The sequence below is a fragment of the Hevea brasiliensis genome, chromosome 1, assembly GCF_030052815.1.
Source record: "Hevea brasiliensis isolate MT/VB/25A 57/8 chromosome 1, ASM3005281v1, whole genome shotgun sequence".
Classification (NCBI taxonomy): Eukaryota; Viridiplantae; Streptophyta; class Magnoliopsida; order Malpighiales; family Euphorbiaceae; genus Hevea; species Hevea brasiliensis.
Window position 1 is genome coordinate 109203993 of NC_079493.1, and position 19575 is coordinate 109223567.

The 19575-nt window shown below is 37.5% G+C and overlaps 2 protein-coding genes across 2 annotated transcripts; both read left to right on the forward strand.

The window, feature by feature from the left end:
• Positions 1 to 1152: 1152 nt before the first annotated feature.
• On the forward strand, positions 1153 to 2099 carry LOC110641030 (auxin-responsive protein SAUR21). The gene has a single exon (XM_021792625.2). It carries the CDS (start codon positions 1576 to 1578, stop codon positions 1888 to 1890), a length of 315 nt encoding a protein of 104 aa, XP_021648317.2. The 5' UTR covers positions 1153 to 1575; the 3' UTR covers positions 1891 to 2099.
• A 1771-nt stretch (positions 2100 to 3870) lies between these two features.
• Positions 3871 to 4296, forward strand: LOC110641036 (auxin-induced protein 15A-like). Its single transcript, XM_058146864.1, has one exon. It carries the CDS (start codon positions 3981 to 3983, stop codon positions 4263 to 4265), a length of 285 nt encoding a protein of 94 aa, XP_058002847.1. The 5' UTR covers positions 3871 to 3980; the 3' UTR covers positions 4266 to 4296.
• Positions 4297 to 19575: the final 15279 nt, after the last annotated feature.

Consider the following 19575-nt stretch of genomic DNA (forward strand, 5'->3'; position numbering starts at 1 on the left):
TGCTGGTTTCACATTTTATGTTCATTGTTGATTTATATTTTTTCCTTTAGTCCAAAAATTGCCCATTTTTTCTAACACTAATATCTTTTAACCATCCTTGTATTGTGACATGCAATTGAAAGTTTCTCAGGCAACCAAAAGATTAGTGAGAAAAGGCAAGAAATTAATTAGTTGGATACAGGTCATAAATTGAAATGAAGTTACATATGCAGGGAAGAATGTAATTCAACATATATATGTGTTCTCATTGCTCTCTTAAGAATTTCCCAGTGGTTTCCCTTCGTACAACTAGGCTTTGCTTCATCTTGATTGGCTATGACCTATGTAGCACGGAAACAGAAACGCGGACACGGGGAAACGCGGAAACGGACACGGGGAAACGGCATTTTCAAAAATATAGGAAACGGAAACGTGGGGAAACGCGTAAATATAAAAAATATAGGGATATATTTATAAATAAATAAATATATATATATATATATATATATATATATATATATATATATATATATATAAAGTCCTAATTATAACAAATTTAAATATTAAAAAAAGAAAAAAAATAATAAAATTAATTATTTGATTAATTAATTAGATTATTTATATATTTATAATTATAAATAAATGAAATAATAAATATATAGAATAATAAAATTAATATTAAAATACTGAAAATAAAGGTTTAAAGTTTTGATAGAGTGAAAATTGAATAAAAAAAATAATAATGATTAAAAAAAATTTTCAAATAGGAAATAATGTATTAGGATTCGGGGAAGGAGAGCCATCCAAGAAGGAGCAGCGCGGCAGCGCCATCGGGGACCAGTCACCTACCATGCCGGCACGTTGCCCCCACCAGGTACACCTCCTCCTTCTCCTCTTCTTCTTCTTCTTCTTCTTTCTTTGCCTTCTCCTTTCTTTCTGGAGGTGCGCGACTTTTTTTTTTTTTTTTTTTTAAGAAACGCGTGTGAAACGCGTTTCCGATTTCAAGGAATTACGGAAACGACCCGGAGACGTTTCCTCGCCGTGTCCTAACGTTTTCGGCAAGGAAACGTTTCCAGAACGGGGAAACGCTGCCGCCTCCCATTTCCGTGCTACATAGGCTATGACAATTCTACATTTTTTGAACACATAATATTAATATAGTTGTCGCAAGAATGTCCCTTAATTAACAGAAGAATCAATTTGTGAACGTAACTAATTGTCTCAGCATGTACCTAATTCAACTACCGGTCTCACATCTGCTTTAACAATATGTCCATCCATCTGAACAATATCCAATCTCTAGGAGGACATCAATTGGCTTGTCTCTTTGGTAGACATTGCATAATGGATACGGAACATCACTACCCAACATTTGGTTGATTAGTCACAAGGCAAGACCATGTGAAGTCCACATAGGCTCTCTCCAAAGCAGACTCTAACTAACCATTTCCACCACTCTGTACATATGAATTCATCTATATAAATCCACACACCAGGCTCAGGTACCTAGCAACCAAAGTCAGCAAACAACAAACCATCCTCCTTGAGTTCTTTTTCTTGATCCTCTTCTACAGATCCATCATCAAAAGAAATATCATGGCTAGAAATCTGGCTACTGTTCTTGCCAAGCAAATCATGCACCGATCTGCATTAGCTGCAAACAAAGCAACTTCAAGATCTTCAAGTAGACCTAAAGGTTACTTAGCAGTGTATGTTGGTGAGACAGAAGAGAAGAGATTTGTAGTGCCAATATCCTTTCTGAAGGAGCCTTCATTTCAAGACTTGCTAAATAAAGCAGAAGAGGAGCATGCTTTTGATCATCCAATGGGCGGTTTGACAATTCCCTGCAGGGAAGAAACTTTTATTGGTGTCACTTCTAGCTTGAGTAGATCACAAGGGAAGGCATATTAATCTGATCTCAGAAAACAATTTTGTGAGGCAGTAATGGCCATATCAATGTAAATACTTTCTTTGCTATAGAATGAAAATGATTGTCATATTATAAATATGTGTGTGTGCAATTTACACTTTTTTTTCTTGTCTCCCCTCTTTTGTTAACAGGGAATTGAAATATAAAACTGTAATATACAAAATGATTGAGTAGACAATTTCGTATTGAAAATTATTACACCAAACTATATGTATAGTAGGTCATTGTTTGTGTCCCTGCCTTGCTAAAGTAACTATTCATTTCTCAAGAAGAAAGATCTCTTTCACAACAATGTAAAAACTTAATGAATTCATCCAATTCAAAGCAATCAGTGGCCATGCTAATACTGTTCATTCAAAACGTCAGTTTTTCATTGAATATTAACACCGATTCAGATTTTATAATATTTTAATTGATATAAATTTTAATATTTTTATTAATTATTTTTGAAAAAATTTTATTAATTTTTCTAAATATTTATAAAATGATACTATTACCCCTCAAATTTTTTATTGGTCTTTAATAATTTATAATTTATATATTATAATATAAATTAAATATTAAATTATTTTATTGTCGTTAAATAATTACTAAATTTTAATTAAAAATTAATATTCAAACTTTAATATTTACAAATTAAAATTATTTTTTATTTTTATTTTTCTCTCGCTCTCCTTGTATGGGTAAATTTTTTTTTTCTTTATTTTCTCTCTCATTGCTCTCTCTCCATTATTTCATTTAAATTAAAAAATTATATGATTTGCATATATATAAGTAAATAAAATTAGTAATGTCAAATCTCATGTAAATTTTGGATGGATGAACTTAAATATACATTTATTTTTATATGATGTATTTACTTTATTGTTTTATTAATCTCTAATTTTTTATATCTATTTAAATTTAATGATTATTTTTTTTTAATCTTATATTATTATACCATATAATCCAGCTATTTGGAGTTTATATTTATTTTGTGACTTTGAATCAGCAAATTTTATATAAGGATTTAATAAAATGTTTTGATGCCAATTGATTTTTTTTATTTTTTAAAATAATATAATTTATATTATGTAATTATATAATTGTAATGCTTTTATTTATTGTAGAGATTTTATTATAATTTTTTGAATTAATAAAAAAATTCTTATAATTTGATATTTTGTTTTATTTTATTTTTTATATATTTTACATTATATATATGTGCGTGTAAGTGTATAAATAATTTTATTGATATATTATTTTTAGCTCGGCCCCTTCAATAAAAATTTTTTGGCTTCCTCCCTGCGCAGATTATTTCCTTATTTATAGTATTGAGGTGCTTATTGTAGTGGACAATAAAATTAGACCACATATGAGGGGCCATGCCAAAAATCTTAGAAAATGAGGTGTACTGGAACCTAGCAAGTTCATAAACAGTGGCTGGAGATATTTGCTTCAAAGTTCAAACACCAGCCTGACCATTGAAACGAGGTGGTTCTAAAAGGGAGAAGCAGCCACCTTTGAAAAGAGGTGGCTGGAAATCTGGATGAATAGAGGATGAATAGAGAAATGGCGTTTCTTGTGGTGTGTGATCACTGATCAGAGACAGGGGCACTTGAAGTACACATGGCTTTGTCGGGCTAATTTCACTTGTACTCTTTATTGGGGGTTTGCCTTCCAAGTTCATGCCCAAGAGCAATAAATAACTTCCTGCCTAGAACTTTATAGAAACATTTCAGGAAATAACAAAATTTTCCTGTCAACTTCTCCTTAATTTACCTGACAAGGAATTGCTAGACAGGACCATTTTATCCTATGGTTACCTATGTGGCCTAGCAAACTCCACCAGGAGGCCTCTTCACCACTCATCTATACTTACAATAGATTTTCTCACATACCATTTTATCTATATATACACATACATCACCCATACCCAACTCAAGTTCCCGAGTCATCCTTCGACCGAAAAAAAAAAAAATAACGTCCCCTAGTCATCACATTTTCTACATGCAAACCAAACTTTCCCTTCTTTTCCTTTATCATTTCTGCTATTTTTCAGCTCCCAGATAGTTAACATAAACAAATAGCAATGGCTATTCGCTTTCCTGCTATTGCATATGCTAAGCAGATATTTCGCCGATCAAACTTGCTTCCAAATCAATCTGCATCTAATTTTACAGATGTTCCCAAAGGCTACTTGGCAGTATGTGTTGGAGAAGGCCAAAAGAAGAGATTCACAGTTCCAGTATCACTGTTGAATAAGCATTCATTTCAAGAATTGCTGAGGAAGGCTGAGGAAGAATTTGGGTTCAATCATCTAATGGGTGGTATCACAATTCCCTGCAGAGAAGACATCATCTTACTTCACGTTTGAACAGATCATGATATGAAAATCATCAAACACAATTTTGTACATTGTACACATTCTTCTTTTTTTACCAATGGGATGTGAAGATAATTATAGTCCTTCTTTTACTCAATGGTGCCTGTTACTCAATGATCATTTCCAGAGCCAGGGAGTTTTCTCTGATTTTTTTCCAGTAGTTTCTAAATATCAATTTAATTATTAAAACCCATAATGCTGAATTAACAGATTTAACTAAACAATGTAGCACATCATCCAATGCTTAGTTTGAGAATTGATTTGCAAAAGATTATCTAAATCATTAATGACAGAAATGGCTGATCTAATAGCTGAAAATCATCTGGCATACATTGCCTTTCTTACAAAATTGAAGCATGTCATCTAATGCTTAGTTCACAAGGTATCACTTGATTTGTTTGAGCATTCCTTTGATGTTGGGCATGCTGTTTTACGGCATTCATACCAGGTTTATTTGGCCACTTACATTGATAGTTTTTCCTGCAGCGGCATTCTTGCTTAAATGCCGTGCCTTAGCACCCACATTCCCTATTTTTCATTGGTGAAAGCAACTTGATTTTCTGAGATTTAACAAGTTCAAAAAGGCTGTGAGATTTAACAAGTTCAGGGGAGAACTATAATAATGTCTAGTCCTAGCAACTTGAAATGTCTAACAAAAGTACTAGTCCTTACAGTTTAAGGATTTCTTTTGTTTCCAAACTCACTAGCGCATTTGTTATTTTTGTGTGGCCTGAATGTTGGATATGCCTTCATGCATCCGAATTGTGATCTGACTGGAAAGTTTTAGGCTGCAACCCCATTTGAATAAAGAGTTAGGTATGTAATAATAGCAGAGGGGCACGGCCCAATAGGCCTGGGCCCCAAGCCCACCATTGATTTCATTGGAGGTTATTGGTCCATGCCCCAAGCCCACCATTGATCTCGTTGGAGGTGCAGGGAAGTTGTTATAATATTCTACCTTTTGCAGCAAAGGCATGATATATTCGGGAAACACATGGGGTAAGGTTTGAAAGTTCAAAATGATTGTATCTTGCCAGAACTTTTTCTTTCGTCTTGCCCATTGACATAAACTTTACGGTAGAACCACATAAATCTTGTGTTATTTTTACTCTCTTTTCTCATATTGTTTGATTGTACGATTGTGTGTGTGATTTAAATTTATGTGCCTACTATAACATCATTCTTGTTCTAAAAATTTTAAGTCACCTTCTCCTGAAATTATAAAAATACTGTTGTTGTATACTAGCAAAGACAAGAAAAAATGACTTGGAAAGTCTGATTCTTCATTTAATAAAATGCTTGCTTGAATACAAGTGCAAATGTAAATGAATTACAAAAAAAAAAAATTGCTAAAAACTAGCTAAAGTTGTCCACTAATAACAGAAAAAAAAATGTCATCAGCTACATTAAAAAATAGAATAACAAACTGAAACTAAAAGCCTAAAAACTTGGTCTTCTCCTATGATTCTGGTAACAACTTCAGCAGTTGCAGGTCCTGAAACACTATCATCACTCCTCCTGGATCAGGAACTGCAAATTCCAAGCTTCTCTCGAAGAAGCTCAAATCTGTTCACATGAAAAGATTTGATGAATATATCAGCTATTTGCTCTTCTGATCTGTAATATAGTAACTTCACCTCGCCACCTTCTTGTATTTCCCTAAGAAAATACAATCTAATATTAAAATGCTTGGTTTTCCCATAGAAAACTGGATTATGGGAAATGGCTATGGCAGCCTGATTATCCACAAACACCTCAATACTACCTTTTTGCTCCAGATCAAGATCATTTAAGATCTTTCTTAGCCATAGGGCCTAGTTTGCTGCTGTAGTAGTAACAATAAACTCTGCTTCGGCAGTTGATTGTGCTATAATGTCTTGCTTCTTTTAGCACCATGAAAAACAACCAGAACCAAAATTAAAGCAATATCTAGAAGTGTTTTTAATATCATCCACTAATCCTGCCCAGTCACTATCAGAATATCCCTGCAACTTGAAATTCTGACACTTTGTTTACTTAATGCCATAATCCAAAGTTCCTTTCACATACCTTATCACACTTTTTGCTGCTTTCATGTGCATTTCACTTGCACAATTCAAGAACCTGGATAGCACACTCACACTTTGCAGAATATTTGGTCTGGTGGCTGTGAGATACATGAGACAGCCAATAATACTTTTATAGATTCCTTCATCTACTTTGTCTAAGCTGTCATCTTTCAGCAACTTTTCTTTTGGATTCATTGGCGTGTTCATTGCTTTACACTCCTCCGTCTTAAACTTTTTCAGTATTTCTTCTGCATATTTCTTTTGACAGATAAACATAGCATTTTGGGCTTGTTGAATCTGCATCCCAAGAAAATAAGACATCTCTCCCAAGTCTGTCATCTCAAACAATTTCTTCATTTCTATCTTAAACTCCTCAATTAACTCAGGATTGCTACCTGTCATAAGAAGATCATCAACATATAGTGAAATAATCACAATATCAGAATTTGATTTCCTGACATAGAGTTGATTCACTTATGACTTTTTTTTAAAACCCAAGCCTTGCAGATGATCATCAACTCGACTATACTGAGCCCTTGGAGCCTGTTTTAAACCATACATGGCTTTTTTTAATAGATACACTTTATCTTCATGTCTTTTTACTGCAAAACCTTGAGGCTGCTCCACATAAATCTCCTCCTGCAGAAAAACATTTAGAAAAGCAGACTTAACATCTAATTGAAAGATCCTCTAGCCTTTTTGAGCAGCAATGGCTAGTAGGAGTCTTATAATGTCAAGTCTAGTAACTGGAGCAAAAGTTTCTGAGTAATCAACTCCAAAAATCTGTGTGTACCTTTTAATAAGAAGTCTTACCTTGAATTTGTTGACAGAACCATCAGCATTCAATTTAGTTCTGTAGACCCACTTCACACCAATGATTTTTCTGTCTTAAGGCTTATCCACAAGCTACCAAATCTTGTTCTTCTGAATCATTGCAAGCTTTTCCTCCATTGCAGCCTGCCACTTGGGGTTTGAAATAGCCTCCCCAAATCCAGCAGGCTCTAAAATGGCCATGTTGCATCTCTGATATATTTCAGAGAGCAACCTTGTTCCTCTCACAGGCTGATCATCTATGTCTTCATTAGCATTCTGTAGACCATATGGAATTTGCTTTTATTTACCTTTCTCCCAATTCCATTGTTCATCCTCCATGAAAAATACATCCCTGCTTATCAGGATCTTTCTTGTATCTGGTTGGAAAATCCTGTAAGCTTTGGAGACTGTGCTATATCCAATGAAAACACCTGGTTCAGCCTTCTTATCTAACTTGTCTTTCTTTACCTGTGGAATGTAAGAGAAACACAAGCACTAAAAATTTTTTAGATTTTTTAAGGAAGGTTTATATCCATTCCATGCCTCAAAAGGTGTCTTGCCCTCTACAACTCTTATAGGCAACCTATTCAAAACAAAAACAACAGTGTTAGCTGCTTCTACCTAGAAACACTTTGGAAGGCCCTTCTCACGCAATAAACACTTGGACATTTCCATTATTGTTCTGTTCTTCCTCTCACTAACCCTATTTTGTTGTGGAGTTTATGGGGCAGTGAGCTGGTGTTCGATTCCAGCTTCTTCACAAAAACTATTAAATTGATTAGATGTGTACTCAGTACCATTGTTTGATCTTAGCACTTGCATTCCGCAGCCACTTTGATTTTCCACCACAGCTTTAAACTTCCAAAACACTCCTGCTACTTCAAATTTGAACCTGAGAAAATAAATCCAACACATTCTTGTCATATCATCAATAAATGCTATGTAGTATTTGCTACCATTAAGAGATGTAGTTTTCTATGGTCCACATAAGTCTATATGAATTAGCTGGAGCTTCTCAGATGCCCTCCAGGTTGTCTTAGCAAAAGGTAGCCTTATTTGCTTGCCTAGCTGACATGCCCTGCAACTTGAGAGCTCCTCCTCTAGAGATGGTAGTCCCAGGACTAAATCATTCTTTTGCATGTATAAGAGTGCCCTGTGATGGAAGTGTCCAAGCCTCTTATGCCAAACTTCTACTGTTGTCACTTGGTTAGGATATGCAACTTATTTTTCCTTCATTGGATTAAAGGAAAAACTCTTGCCATTCATCTTGACATGAAAGACCTCTTGCCCGTTTGCATCAATAATCATACACTTCTTAGCCTCAAAGATGACCTTAAAGCCACTCTCTAGCAACTGGCCTACACTTAGCAAATTCTGATCAATCTCAGGAACATAAAGTACATTTAAGATAAGCTTAGTACCTGAGTAGATTTCAATTGCTACTGTTCTTTTCCCTTTATAGCAATATAGTCACCATTGCCTATTTTGACTTTTGAGGTTGTAGTTCTATCCAAGTCTCTGAAAAGTTCCTTATCACGAGTCATATGGTTTGTACTGATTCACTTGAATTGTATAAATGTTTTTAAGCACATTTGTATTCTAAATCATAGCATTTAGACAAGTATTTTCATGCATAATAGTTGATTTCGTTAGTTTTCATAAATTCTATTGCCAAGCCCTTAATTATATATTTTCTGCGTTATTTCAGGTGTTTTGGTAAAGCCCCAAAGGATGGATGTGCAAAAGGAAAGCTTAGAGAGGTAAAAAGACAAAGAATTACTACTGATACAAAGTACACGGCTCGTGTAAAACAAGCACCAGACCCGTGTAACTCCCTGCCAGAAGAAAGCCAAGAGAATCGATGAGAAACACAAGTACACGGGTCGTGTAAGTAGACCCTTGTAATCTGCAGGGACCCGTGTAAGTCTCTGCCGAGCGCAAGCTTGAAGAACCTTAGGGGAACAAAAGTACACGGCCCGTGTGATCAGGCCCGTGTAGTTAGCACATACCCGTGTAACTTTCTGTGCCCAAACAAGACTACGCGATTCTACTCTAGCAAGTTACACGGCCCTACTTTGCAGGACCCGTGTAGTGACACACGGGCCGTGTATTATGCTACAGCCTGTTTTCTGACTGGAATTCCCCTCCTGTTTTCTGATTCGAACGAAACTCCTAAAGCCTTTTGGACTCAAAATGACCTAACCCTAGAGCAACCAATATAAATAGAGAAGAAAACACCAGGAAAAGGGGGTTGGCCACTGTCATCGGGAATGCTGCTGAAGGTTGTTGTTGTCGTGCTCTACATCAATACCAAAAGAAGTCTTTCAGCTGAAGCTCCACAAGATCGAAGCTGAAACTCTCTTTGGTTCCTTTGTTTCATCTCCTTAGACAGAATTTTATTATTTTATTTCTTTTGCATAACTCTCTTTTTATTGTTTTTACTTTTTATCATGACATTTGCTGAACTCACCATGAGTGAGTAGTTTTCTTATTCTGGATTTGGGAGAGTAGCTCTTGTAATTATTATTATGGATGAACACTGAGTTTTATTTATTGGATTTGAGATTCATTTCTTGATTTAATTTCTTGTAATCTCAATGCATGCTATGTGTTGGTACCCACTTAGATATGATTATAGATGTTAATTGAAGGACTGAAAGGTGAAGATTAACATTAGAAAATCGAGATCTTAAACCTAGGAATTCTGACCTAGACATAGGCTGATACCTTTGTGGAACCTAAAAGTTGGTCAAAGGTCTTAAAGGATTTTAATTGATTTGATCACCACGAAAGTAGGGTTCGAGTTAATTAGAATACACCCTAGATGCCTTGAGAGAGGATCTAGGATAGCTTAGGACTGATTTCCATCAAGGAAAATGATCCTCAATTCAATAAATAAACGAGATAACATCCCTAGTATGATTCAAGTGTGAAATCTTAATTCCAGAATTGCTTCAAATAAATCATTTCGTTTTAAGTTTACCATTTTAGTGTTTAAAGTTAACAAACTTCATTCCCTAAGTGTTCGATAGCCTAGACAGTCAAGATTTCTGTGTAGATTGGTACTTGCTAAACAAAATTCCTCGTGGGAACGATACTCTACTTATCACTTTATTACTTGTTAGCGATACGTGCACTTATGGTAATTGCAAAATAGCAAAACAAGTTTTTGGCGCCATTGCCGGGGATTTTTATTTTTAGTAATATCAAGCGATAGGCGATTTAGCTGATTTAGGCAATTATATTTATTATTTAATTTTATTTTACTGGTTGTATTTCTTTTCTTTTCTCTTAGGTACCCGATCTGGTATATAACCAGAACAAAGCCAGAAGAAATTTTGGACTGTGATCCAGAAATAGACAAAACTCTAAAAGCCATCAGCAAGGAAAGGAAACATCAAGAGCACGGTTAAGGAGATCCTGAAATCCCAACCATGGCCGATAATAATGACAGACCAAAACTCTTGAGAGATTACGGAGCTCCATCTGTCCAAGGATTTCAGCCCAGTGTCACTAGACCCACAGTGGAAGCTAACAACTTTGAATTAAAACCAGCATGGCTCCAAATGATCCAACAAACCCAGTTTGCAGGTTCACCAATAGAGGACCCACACTACCACCTCCAATGTTTTCTTACCTTATGTGATACATTCAAGATGAATGGAGTGTCTGATCAAGCAATAAGACTCAGAGCATTCCCATTCTCCCTTTGAGACAGGGCAAGGAAGTGGTTACTTTCTCAACCGGCTGGAACATTCACTACTTGGGAAAATCTCTCCCAAGCTTTTCTAGCAAGGTATTTCCCACCTGCAAAGACTGCAAAGCTGAGACTTGAGCTCAACACCTTCAGATAAAAGGAGGGAGAATCACTCTATGACTCATGGGAAAGATATAAAGACCTACAGAGGGAATGTCCACACCATGGCATAGAAGATTGGCTATTGGTGCAAAATTTCTATAATGGATTACTACCCTCTACAAGGAGCACAGTTGATTCAGCTGCAGAAAGTGATCTAATGGAGAAAACAGTGCCACAAGCACTTGAACTCCTAGAAAAGGTTGCATACCATAACTATGAGTGGTCAAACGAAAGAGGAAATGCAAGAAGAACTGTAGGAGTCCTGGAAGTAGATGCCCTAAGCATGATAAATGCCCAGTTTGATAAGCTCACAAAGAAACTTGAAAAAATGCAAGCCAACGCAGTTGGTACAAATAGTCAACATGAGGGCAGCTACAAAGGAGGATACATGAATTCAGAATACAGCAATTTCAACGAACCTACAGAACAGATGAACTATGTGAACAATGGAGGAAACTTCAACCAAAGGCAGCCAAACAATCCGTATTCAAATACTTACAACCCTGGATAGAGAAACCACCCAAATTTCTCATGGTCCAATCAGCAGAACCAGCCAATAAACAAGCAACACGGGTACAAACCTCCAGCACCCCCTGGATTTCAGAACAGAGGTCAGAACCTTGCACAGCCATCGCTACCTCTCCAACCTCAATAACCTGAACCGAAAATGACCATGGAAACTATGATGGAAGGATTCCTAGCAGCTCAACAACAATAAACTGAATTGATTAAATAGCTAACTTTCAGAATGGACCAACTCGCTACCCATAATAAGATGCTAGAGAATCAAATTGCTCAGCAAGTAAGTTCTTCAAGTAAGACTGTTGGCAAACTGCCCAGTCAACCAGAAATGAACCCAAGGGAGCATTGTAAGGCAGTTACATTGAGGAGTGGGAGAACTCTAGTACAACTAGAGGTAGAATCGACAGAGGAAACCATAGAAAAAACTAAAGACCAAGCAGAGAAAAAGGAGGAAGAAGCTAAGAAAGATCAAGAAGAGGAAGCAATGAAGACAAAGAAATTACCAGAACCATACCAGCCTCCCCTACCTGTTCCTCAGAGATTTCACAAAGCCAAATTAGACAAACAGTTTGGGAAGTTTTTGGAAGTTTTACAGAAACTTTACATTAACATCCCCTTCACTGAAGCACTTTCTCAAATGCCATCTTATGCCAAATTTCTTAAGGAAATTCTATCAAAGAAAAAGAAGCTAGAGGATTATGGAACAGTAGCTCTAACAGAGGAATGCAGTGCCATTCTGCAAAACAAACTGCCTCCAAAGTTGAAGGATCCAGGAAGCTTCTCCATACCCTGTATCATTGGTAACAAGAAAATAAACAAGGCCCTCTGTGATCTTGGAGCAAGCGTCAGCCTAATGCCTCTATCAATATGCAAAAAACTGGAGATCGAGGAACTGAAACCCACAACAATCTCATTGCAATTGGCTGATCGATCCATTAAATATCCTGTAGGGACACTTGAAAACATCCCTACCAAAGTGGGCAAATTCTTCATTCCAGTGGACTTTGTTGTCCTTGAGATGGAAGAAGATGTCCAAATTCCCATCATCTTGGGAAGACCATTCTTGGCAACCGCCGGAGCCATCATAGACGTCAAAAATGGACGATTAACCCTCAAGGTAGGAGAAGAAGAAGTGGAGTTCAACTTGTTCGACACAATGAAACACAATTTGAACCTGATGAATGCTTCAAGATTGACATAATTGACGAACAAGTTAAAGAGGAATTTCATCAAACACATCCTAAAGATCCTCTTGAAGCATGTATTGTATGCAGCCACACAGTGGATGATGAAAATACTGAAATAGCAGCATGTGCACAATAGTTGGCAGCTCCTCCACCCCTACCTTTAGCTAAGGCTTCCGAGATGGAAGATTTGAAGGAGGAACGAATCGAAGGTAAGCTCCAGGAAAACGCCGAACAGGTAGAGCTTAAACCTCTCCCATCTTCGCTAAGGTATGCATTTCTGGACTCAAATTCTAAATATCCTGTTATAATCAATGCTAGCCTGTCTAAGTTAGAAGAGGAAAAATTATTGAGAGAACTTAGGATCCATAGCAAAGCATTAGGATATAAAATAGAAGACCTGAAGGGAATCAACCCTTCGATTTTCATGCATAGGATACCCATGGAAGAAAATAGTAAACCCACAATCGAACACCAAAGAAGACTTAACCCAAACATGAAAGAGGTAGTCAAGAAAGAAATTTTAAAACTTCTAGATGCAGGTATCATATACCCAATTTCCGATAGTAAATGGGTTAGTCCAGTACATGTAGTTCCTAAGAAAGGTGGGACAACTGTTATCCGTAATGCAAGCAATGAACTAATCCCTACTAGAGTAGTCACTGGTTTGCGAATGTGCATAGATTATAGAAAATTGAATGGTGCCACCAGAAAAGACCATTTCCCCCTCCCCTTCATTGACCAAATGCTAGAAAGATTAGCGAAACATTCTTATTTCTGTTACCTAGATGGGTATTCGGGATTCTTTCAAATTCCTATTCACCCAGAAGACCAAGAAAAGACAACATTCACTTGTCCCTATGGAACATTTACATATAGGAGAATGCCTTTTGGCCTTTGTAATGCCCCTGCTACCTTTCAAAGGTGCATGATGGCTATCTTTTCTGATTATATTGAAGATATTATAGAAGTTTTTATAGATGATTTTTCTGTCTATGGAACTACTTTTGATGATTGCCTAGCTAATTTATCCAAGCTGTTGCAAAGATGTGAAGAGTCAAACCTAGTCCTAAATTGGGAAAAATGCCACTTTATGGTAAGGGAAGGTATAGTTCTGGGACATTTGATATCAGAAAGCGGAATTGAAGTAGATAAGGCGAAAATTGAGATCATTGAAAACATGCCACCACCAACGTAAGTCAAGGGAGTACGAAGCTTTTTGGACCATGCAGGATTTTACAGAAGATTTATCAAGGACTTTTCCAAAATAGCTAAGCCACTTACTAACTTGTTAAACCAAGATGTTCCCTTTGATTTTGATGAAAATTGCCTTGTCTCCTTTAACAGAATCAAAGAGGCCCTGATATCGGTACCAATAATGCAGCCACCGAATTGGGAGCTACCATTTGAGGGTATGTGCGACGCGAGCGATTTTGCAGTTGGAGCAGTGCTCGGGTAAAGAAAAGATAAAAAGCTCTATGCTATCTATTATGCTAGCAAGACACTCGATGATGCACAAATCAATTATGCTACCACAGAAAAGGAATTCCTAGCAGTGGTATTTGCAATGGACAAATTCAGATCTTACCTCATCAGGTCAAAAGTCATTGTATTCACAGACCATGCTACAATCTGATACCTTATGAACAAAAAGGAAGCAAAACCAAGACTGGTTCGATGGATTCTACTCCTGTAAGAATTTGACCTTGAAATAAAGGACAAAAAGGGATCTGAAAATGTAGTAGCTGACCATCTTTTTAGACTAAAACTAGAGTACATGGAAGATTTCGAAGATTTGCCAATTGACGATTCATTTCCTGATGAGCAATTACTTGCATTCTCCAAAGCTCCATGATACGCTGACTTTGTTAATTTTCTTGTATGCAAGGTACTACCTCCAAACATGACTTATCAGCAAAGAAAAAAATTCCTACATGATGTGAGATATTACTTATGGAAAAAACCACTACTATACAAGAGATGTAATGATGGGCTGATAAGACGGTGCATACCAGAAGAAGATATGGAAAGTATCATTTATCATTGCCATTCATCACTATATGGAGGACATTTAGGCACTTCAAAGACCGCAGCTAAGATTTTACAAGCAGGGTTTTACTGGCCACATTTATTTAAGGATGTAAGATCCTTTGTGCTAGCTTGTGATCAATGCCAAAGAACAGGTAATAGTTTAAGAAGGAATGAAATGCCATTGCATGGTATACTTGAGATAGAATTGTTTGATGTATGGGGAATAGACTTCATGGGACCATTTTCCTCTTCCCATGGAAACAAGTATATCCTGGTTAGAGTTGATTATGTATCAAAATGGGTAGAAGCTATTGCAACGCCAACCAACGATGCAAGAGTGGTTACCAAGTTCCTTAAGAAGAACATATTCATAAGATTTGGCACACCACAAGTGATAATCAGTGATGGAGGAAGCCACTTCTGCAACCAATAATTCGAAACACTATTGAAAAGGTATGGAGTGACTCACTAGGTGGCCACACCTTATCATCCTCAAACCAATGGTCAAGTAGAAATATCAAACAGGGAACTAAAGCAGATCCTGGAGAAAACTATAAACAGATCCAGGAAGGACTAGTGCATGAAGCTAGATGATGCACTATGGGCATATCGCACTGCATATAAAACCCCAATTGGCACAACACCCTTCCGACTGGTTTATGAAAAATCATGCCATCTCCCCGTTGAAATTGAGCATAAAGCCTACTGGGTAATTTAGGTACTAAACTTTGACCTCAAGGCTGCTGGTGAAAAAAGGCTCTTACAACTAAATGAGCTGGAAGAAATCCAACAAAATGCATATGAAAATGCCAAAATCTTTAAGGATAAAACCAAAAGATGGCATGACAGGCGCATAGCAAGGAAAGAGATAAAAGAAGGAGATCTTGTCCTCTTATTCAACTCTAGATTGAAACTCTTTCCAGGGAAGCTGAAATCAAGATGGTCCGGACCTTTCAAGGTCACCCAAGTCTTCCCGCATGCAGCAATAGAGGTATGGAGAGAAACCTCATGTGCATTCAAGATCAATGGGCAGAGGCTAAAGCCTTACTTTCAGGGAGAACCCATAGAAACGGGAGTAAATTGCACTCTCAGTCATCCTATTGACAGACCATAAACAAGTAAAGTCCAGCTAAAGACTATAAACAAGTGCTCTTTGGGAGGCAACCCAAAACTTTTCTAAACTTCTCTTCTTTTCTTTTTATTCAATATTAAATTTTTATTTCGTACTCATTAGCATTTCATTTTGTAGGATTCTTGAAAAGGGGAATAGAGATCAAAAGAGGAAGGGAATCACCAAGTCAAAACCACAAAAGGGAAAATTGAACAAAAACCGGGGAAATAAATCTACTGCTAATCTTTGCATCCATTTCATGTGTTAGAATTATAAACTTTTCATTTGCCAAGGATTTGAGAAACCAAAAACTTACACGGGTCGTGTACTGATAGTATACGCCCCGTGCAACTTTCTGGAAATCTATAAATTCCATGCAATCTCAACCCTTCGGGAGGCAGAAAATTACACAGGTCCTATATACCAAATGACACGGACCGTGTAATGTCTCTAGCAGAATAACTGAGAGACAGAAGGTTACACGGGGCTCCTTGAATTTTATACGGGCCATGTAACATATCCAGTAAAGAAATTCGAGAGACAGGAAGTTACACGGGTCCCATAGCTCATTTACACGGGCCGTGTACTACGATAGATTTGAAAAATTCCAGGTAGAAATTTGCACGACCCTACATGGCGGGACCCGTGTAGTGATACACGCCCCGTGTATCTCGTCGCAGACGCGACTCTTGGGGCACGAAATGCGTGAAACGAAGAGTCCTAACGGCTCTTTAAATACACCCCTAGCATTAAAACCCTTCATAAACACAAAACCCTTCATCTACTCCCTTCCTAGCCTATAAAAACCTCTCAAATCTCATCTCCTTTCACCAAAATCATACTCTTCTCCTCCCCAAAAACACACCCATGGCTCCTGCAAAGAGATCTGCAAGAAGAATCGGCTCTTCTTCACGACAAAGAGGAGAATCCTCACCTTTTCCAACCCAGCCTCCAACCTAACGCCCAAGAACGAGGGAAGCCACTCAACAACCATCTCAACAAGCCCCACCCCCACCACAACCACAACCACAGCCCGCTCCACAACCCGAAATCTCTATTCCTTGGGGATTTCGAGACGACGCCCACAAAGCAATGTGTACCCGACTTCATTCACGAAAAATATCCTCCACCAAATACATAGACTTTTCGCTTTTAGAGCAAATCGGGTTGCTAGAAGAAATCAATGGGCTACTTGACAGCATTGGGTGGACAAGGTTCGCCCAACTCCAATTTTCGGCCTACAAAGACACAACGCTGGAATTTTTGGGCAGCTTCAAGGCCAACTTATTGCCCACCGACAGGGAAGACAGGGGCAAAATCGAGTTTCACCTACTTGGTGTAGATCGGGTAATGAATATGGACGAATTCAACGCCATCTTCAGCTTTGATAGTACCGGCCACCAAAAAATCCCAAGAACCCGCATGCTGTACAACAACATAAACTTTTGGGATTCCATTGCACCAAACACAGAGCCCTACAACTCCAGTAAATCCAAATCAATGGGCATCACTAGTCCGGCATTGCGATACATGCATCGATTTGCCGCCCTCACCATAATGGGCCGTAGCGACAGCCTCGGCGTTGTCAACGCCAGTGAGTTATTTTTCCTATGGTGCATGGTCACCGGGCAGCGGTGCAGCACTGGCTTTTTCCGGTGCAACCATCTCCGACGCCTTTGCCATCAGCCTACTGGGCACATAGTGCTTGGAGGCCTTGTCACCACCATTGCCCTCCACTTTGGCTTTATTCGAGGACATCACAGACTAATCTTTGTTACTGGAACATCGAGAATTGATCAGACTATTTGCATATCCATGGGGATATGTAAGAAGGTGGGCAACAAATGCTACTTAGTGGACGCCAAAGGAAACACCATCCCTCGAAGAGACGAGGCAAGGGAGGGACCAGGTGAGACTTCACAACCCCAAGAAGAAAGGCAAGAGCGGATTTTCGAAGAATCCCCTGTCCGAGTGCCTCCATACACACCACCACCGACAGACCCGATCCTTGCATACCTGCAGTGCATGGAGAACACAATTTACGGCAGGATGCGAGCTATTGAGGACAGCCTCCAAGAAGCACATAACAAGCTGGACATTCTAATGGACAAACTAAATGAGGAGGATGAGGAGGAAGAGGAGCAAGAATCACCATCATCATCATCAGAGGCCTTTTAGAGATAGGACTATAGGATATGATCTTCATTATAATATCTTATATGCCCTAGTCCTAACTTAAAACCATAGGTCTCTTTTATTTGCTTTATGTTCAAAAATTTTTCATGCTTAATAAATATTATGCTTCCTTAAAATTTTTTACGCATCATCCAATCTTGCACATTATATTGACATCGAGGACAATGTCTGATTTGAGTTTGGGGGGGGATACATTTGCACTTGCATATCATTACATGCAAATCATTGCATTGTTTAAATCCAGCTACATTATTCTTGTGTGTCAAATTCAGCTACATGAAAATGTTTGGATTGTAAATTGTGAAACTTAGCACTATAACCAAAATTTTTGTAAGCTAATAATTGGACTCCACGGGAAAGAGGAATGAACATATCTAGATGGGCAAAAAGGGATTCTAACATGTTGTTTGTGAAGAAGCAAATCTCTTTTATGGAACTAGACTGGCTAAACCTCTTCATAACTATTAATTTATCACATTAAACTTATAAAATTAGGAGAACAAATTTTGAAACACAAGCAAACTCAAGAATTGCTTCACTAACTCTAGAACATATCTCTCGGACCGATCAAGGCGAAATCCTAGCATACGTTTGATGAAGAGATGATTAAGGCATTCTTTGATATAACCTTACTAAGCCTTAGCCACCCCTAATTAAAATATATCCCTTGTAGCCAACTTGAAGCCTATATTTATCCCTTAGAATTTATTACTTACCCATATTATTTACCTAGCCCCTAACCTAAACACCTACCATACCCTTTTGAGGAAGCAAAATGCATAAAGAAAATGAAGAGAGGATGTGGAACTCAAGAAAGAATGCGAGTGCAAATAAAAAAAAAGTCGCAAGAAAAGTGTCATGGAAGCATTGTTGATAGTATAAAAAAAAAAAAGCCAAAAGCCCTTCCTTTTCACACAAAATATGTAGAAATAAACTCAGCATACTTAGATTTTATGCACACATGCTATCCTCATATTTGCATTCCCTAAAATCCTTTCATTGGCAGCCAAGTCATTACCCCCTTAGCCCCATCACAACTCTTTTAAAGACCTTTTGATCTTTTGAAAAGCACATGCTATATTAGTGGAGACAGAAAATTGAGATATGCCTATGGAGTTAGAATTGAAACACCTCATCTCAATTACTTACGAAAGAGGCAGAATTGGGGGAGTTAGTGTTTCTTAATTCTATCCCGATAAAACAGGTTGTTTGTGACTTATTAATGGTCTTGTATAGAGGAATAATTAGTCGAAACACCATAAAACGAGGTGAAGTTCCAAACAGGCAGCTGTTAGAACCCTTATGCCTTGAAAGAGGGAAATCGGTATGAAGGTTGGAGGAGTTCAATTCTATGCTTATTAAATTGATGGTTGTATTCCTAAGTATCCCCTGAAATATGCTTTAAACCAGAGTTTTGTTTTGCTTGAGGATAAGCAAAAGTTTGAGTTTGGGGGTATTTGATACACTTGAATTGTATAGATGTTTTTAACTACATTTGTATTCTAAATCATAGTATTTAGACAAGTATTTTCATGCA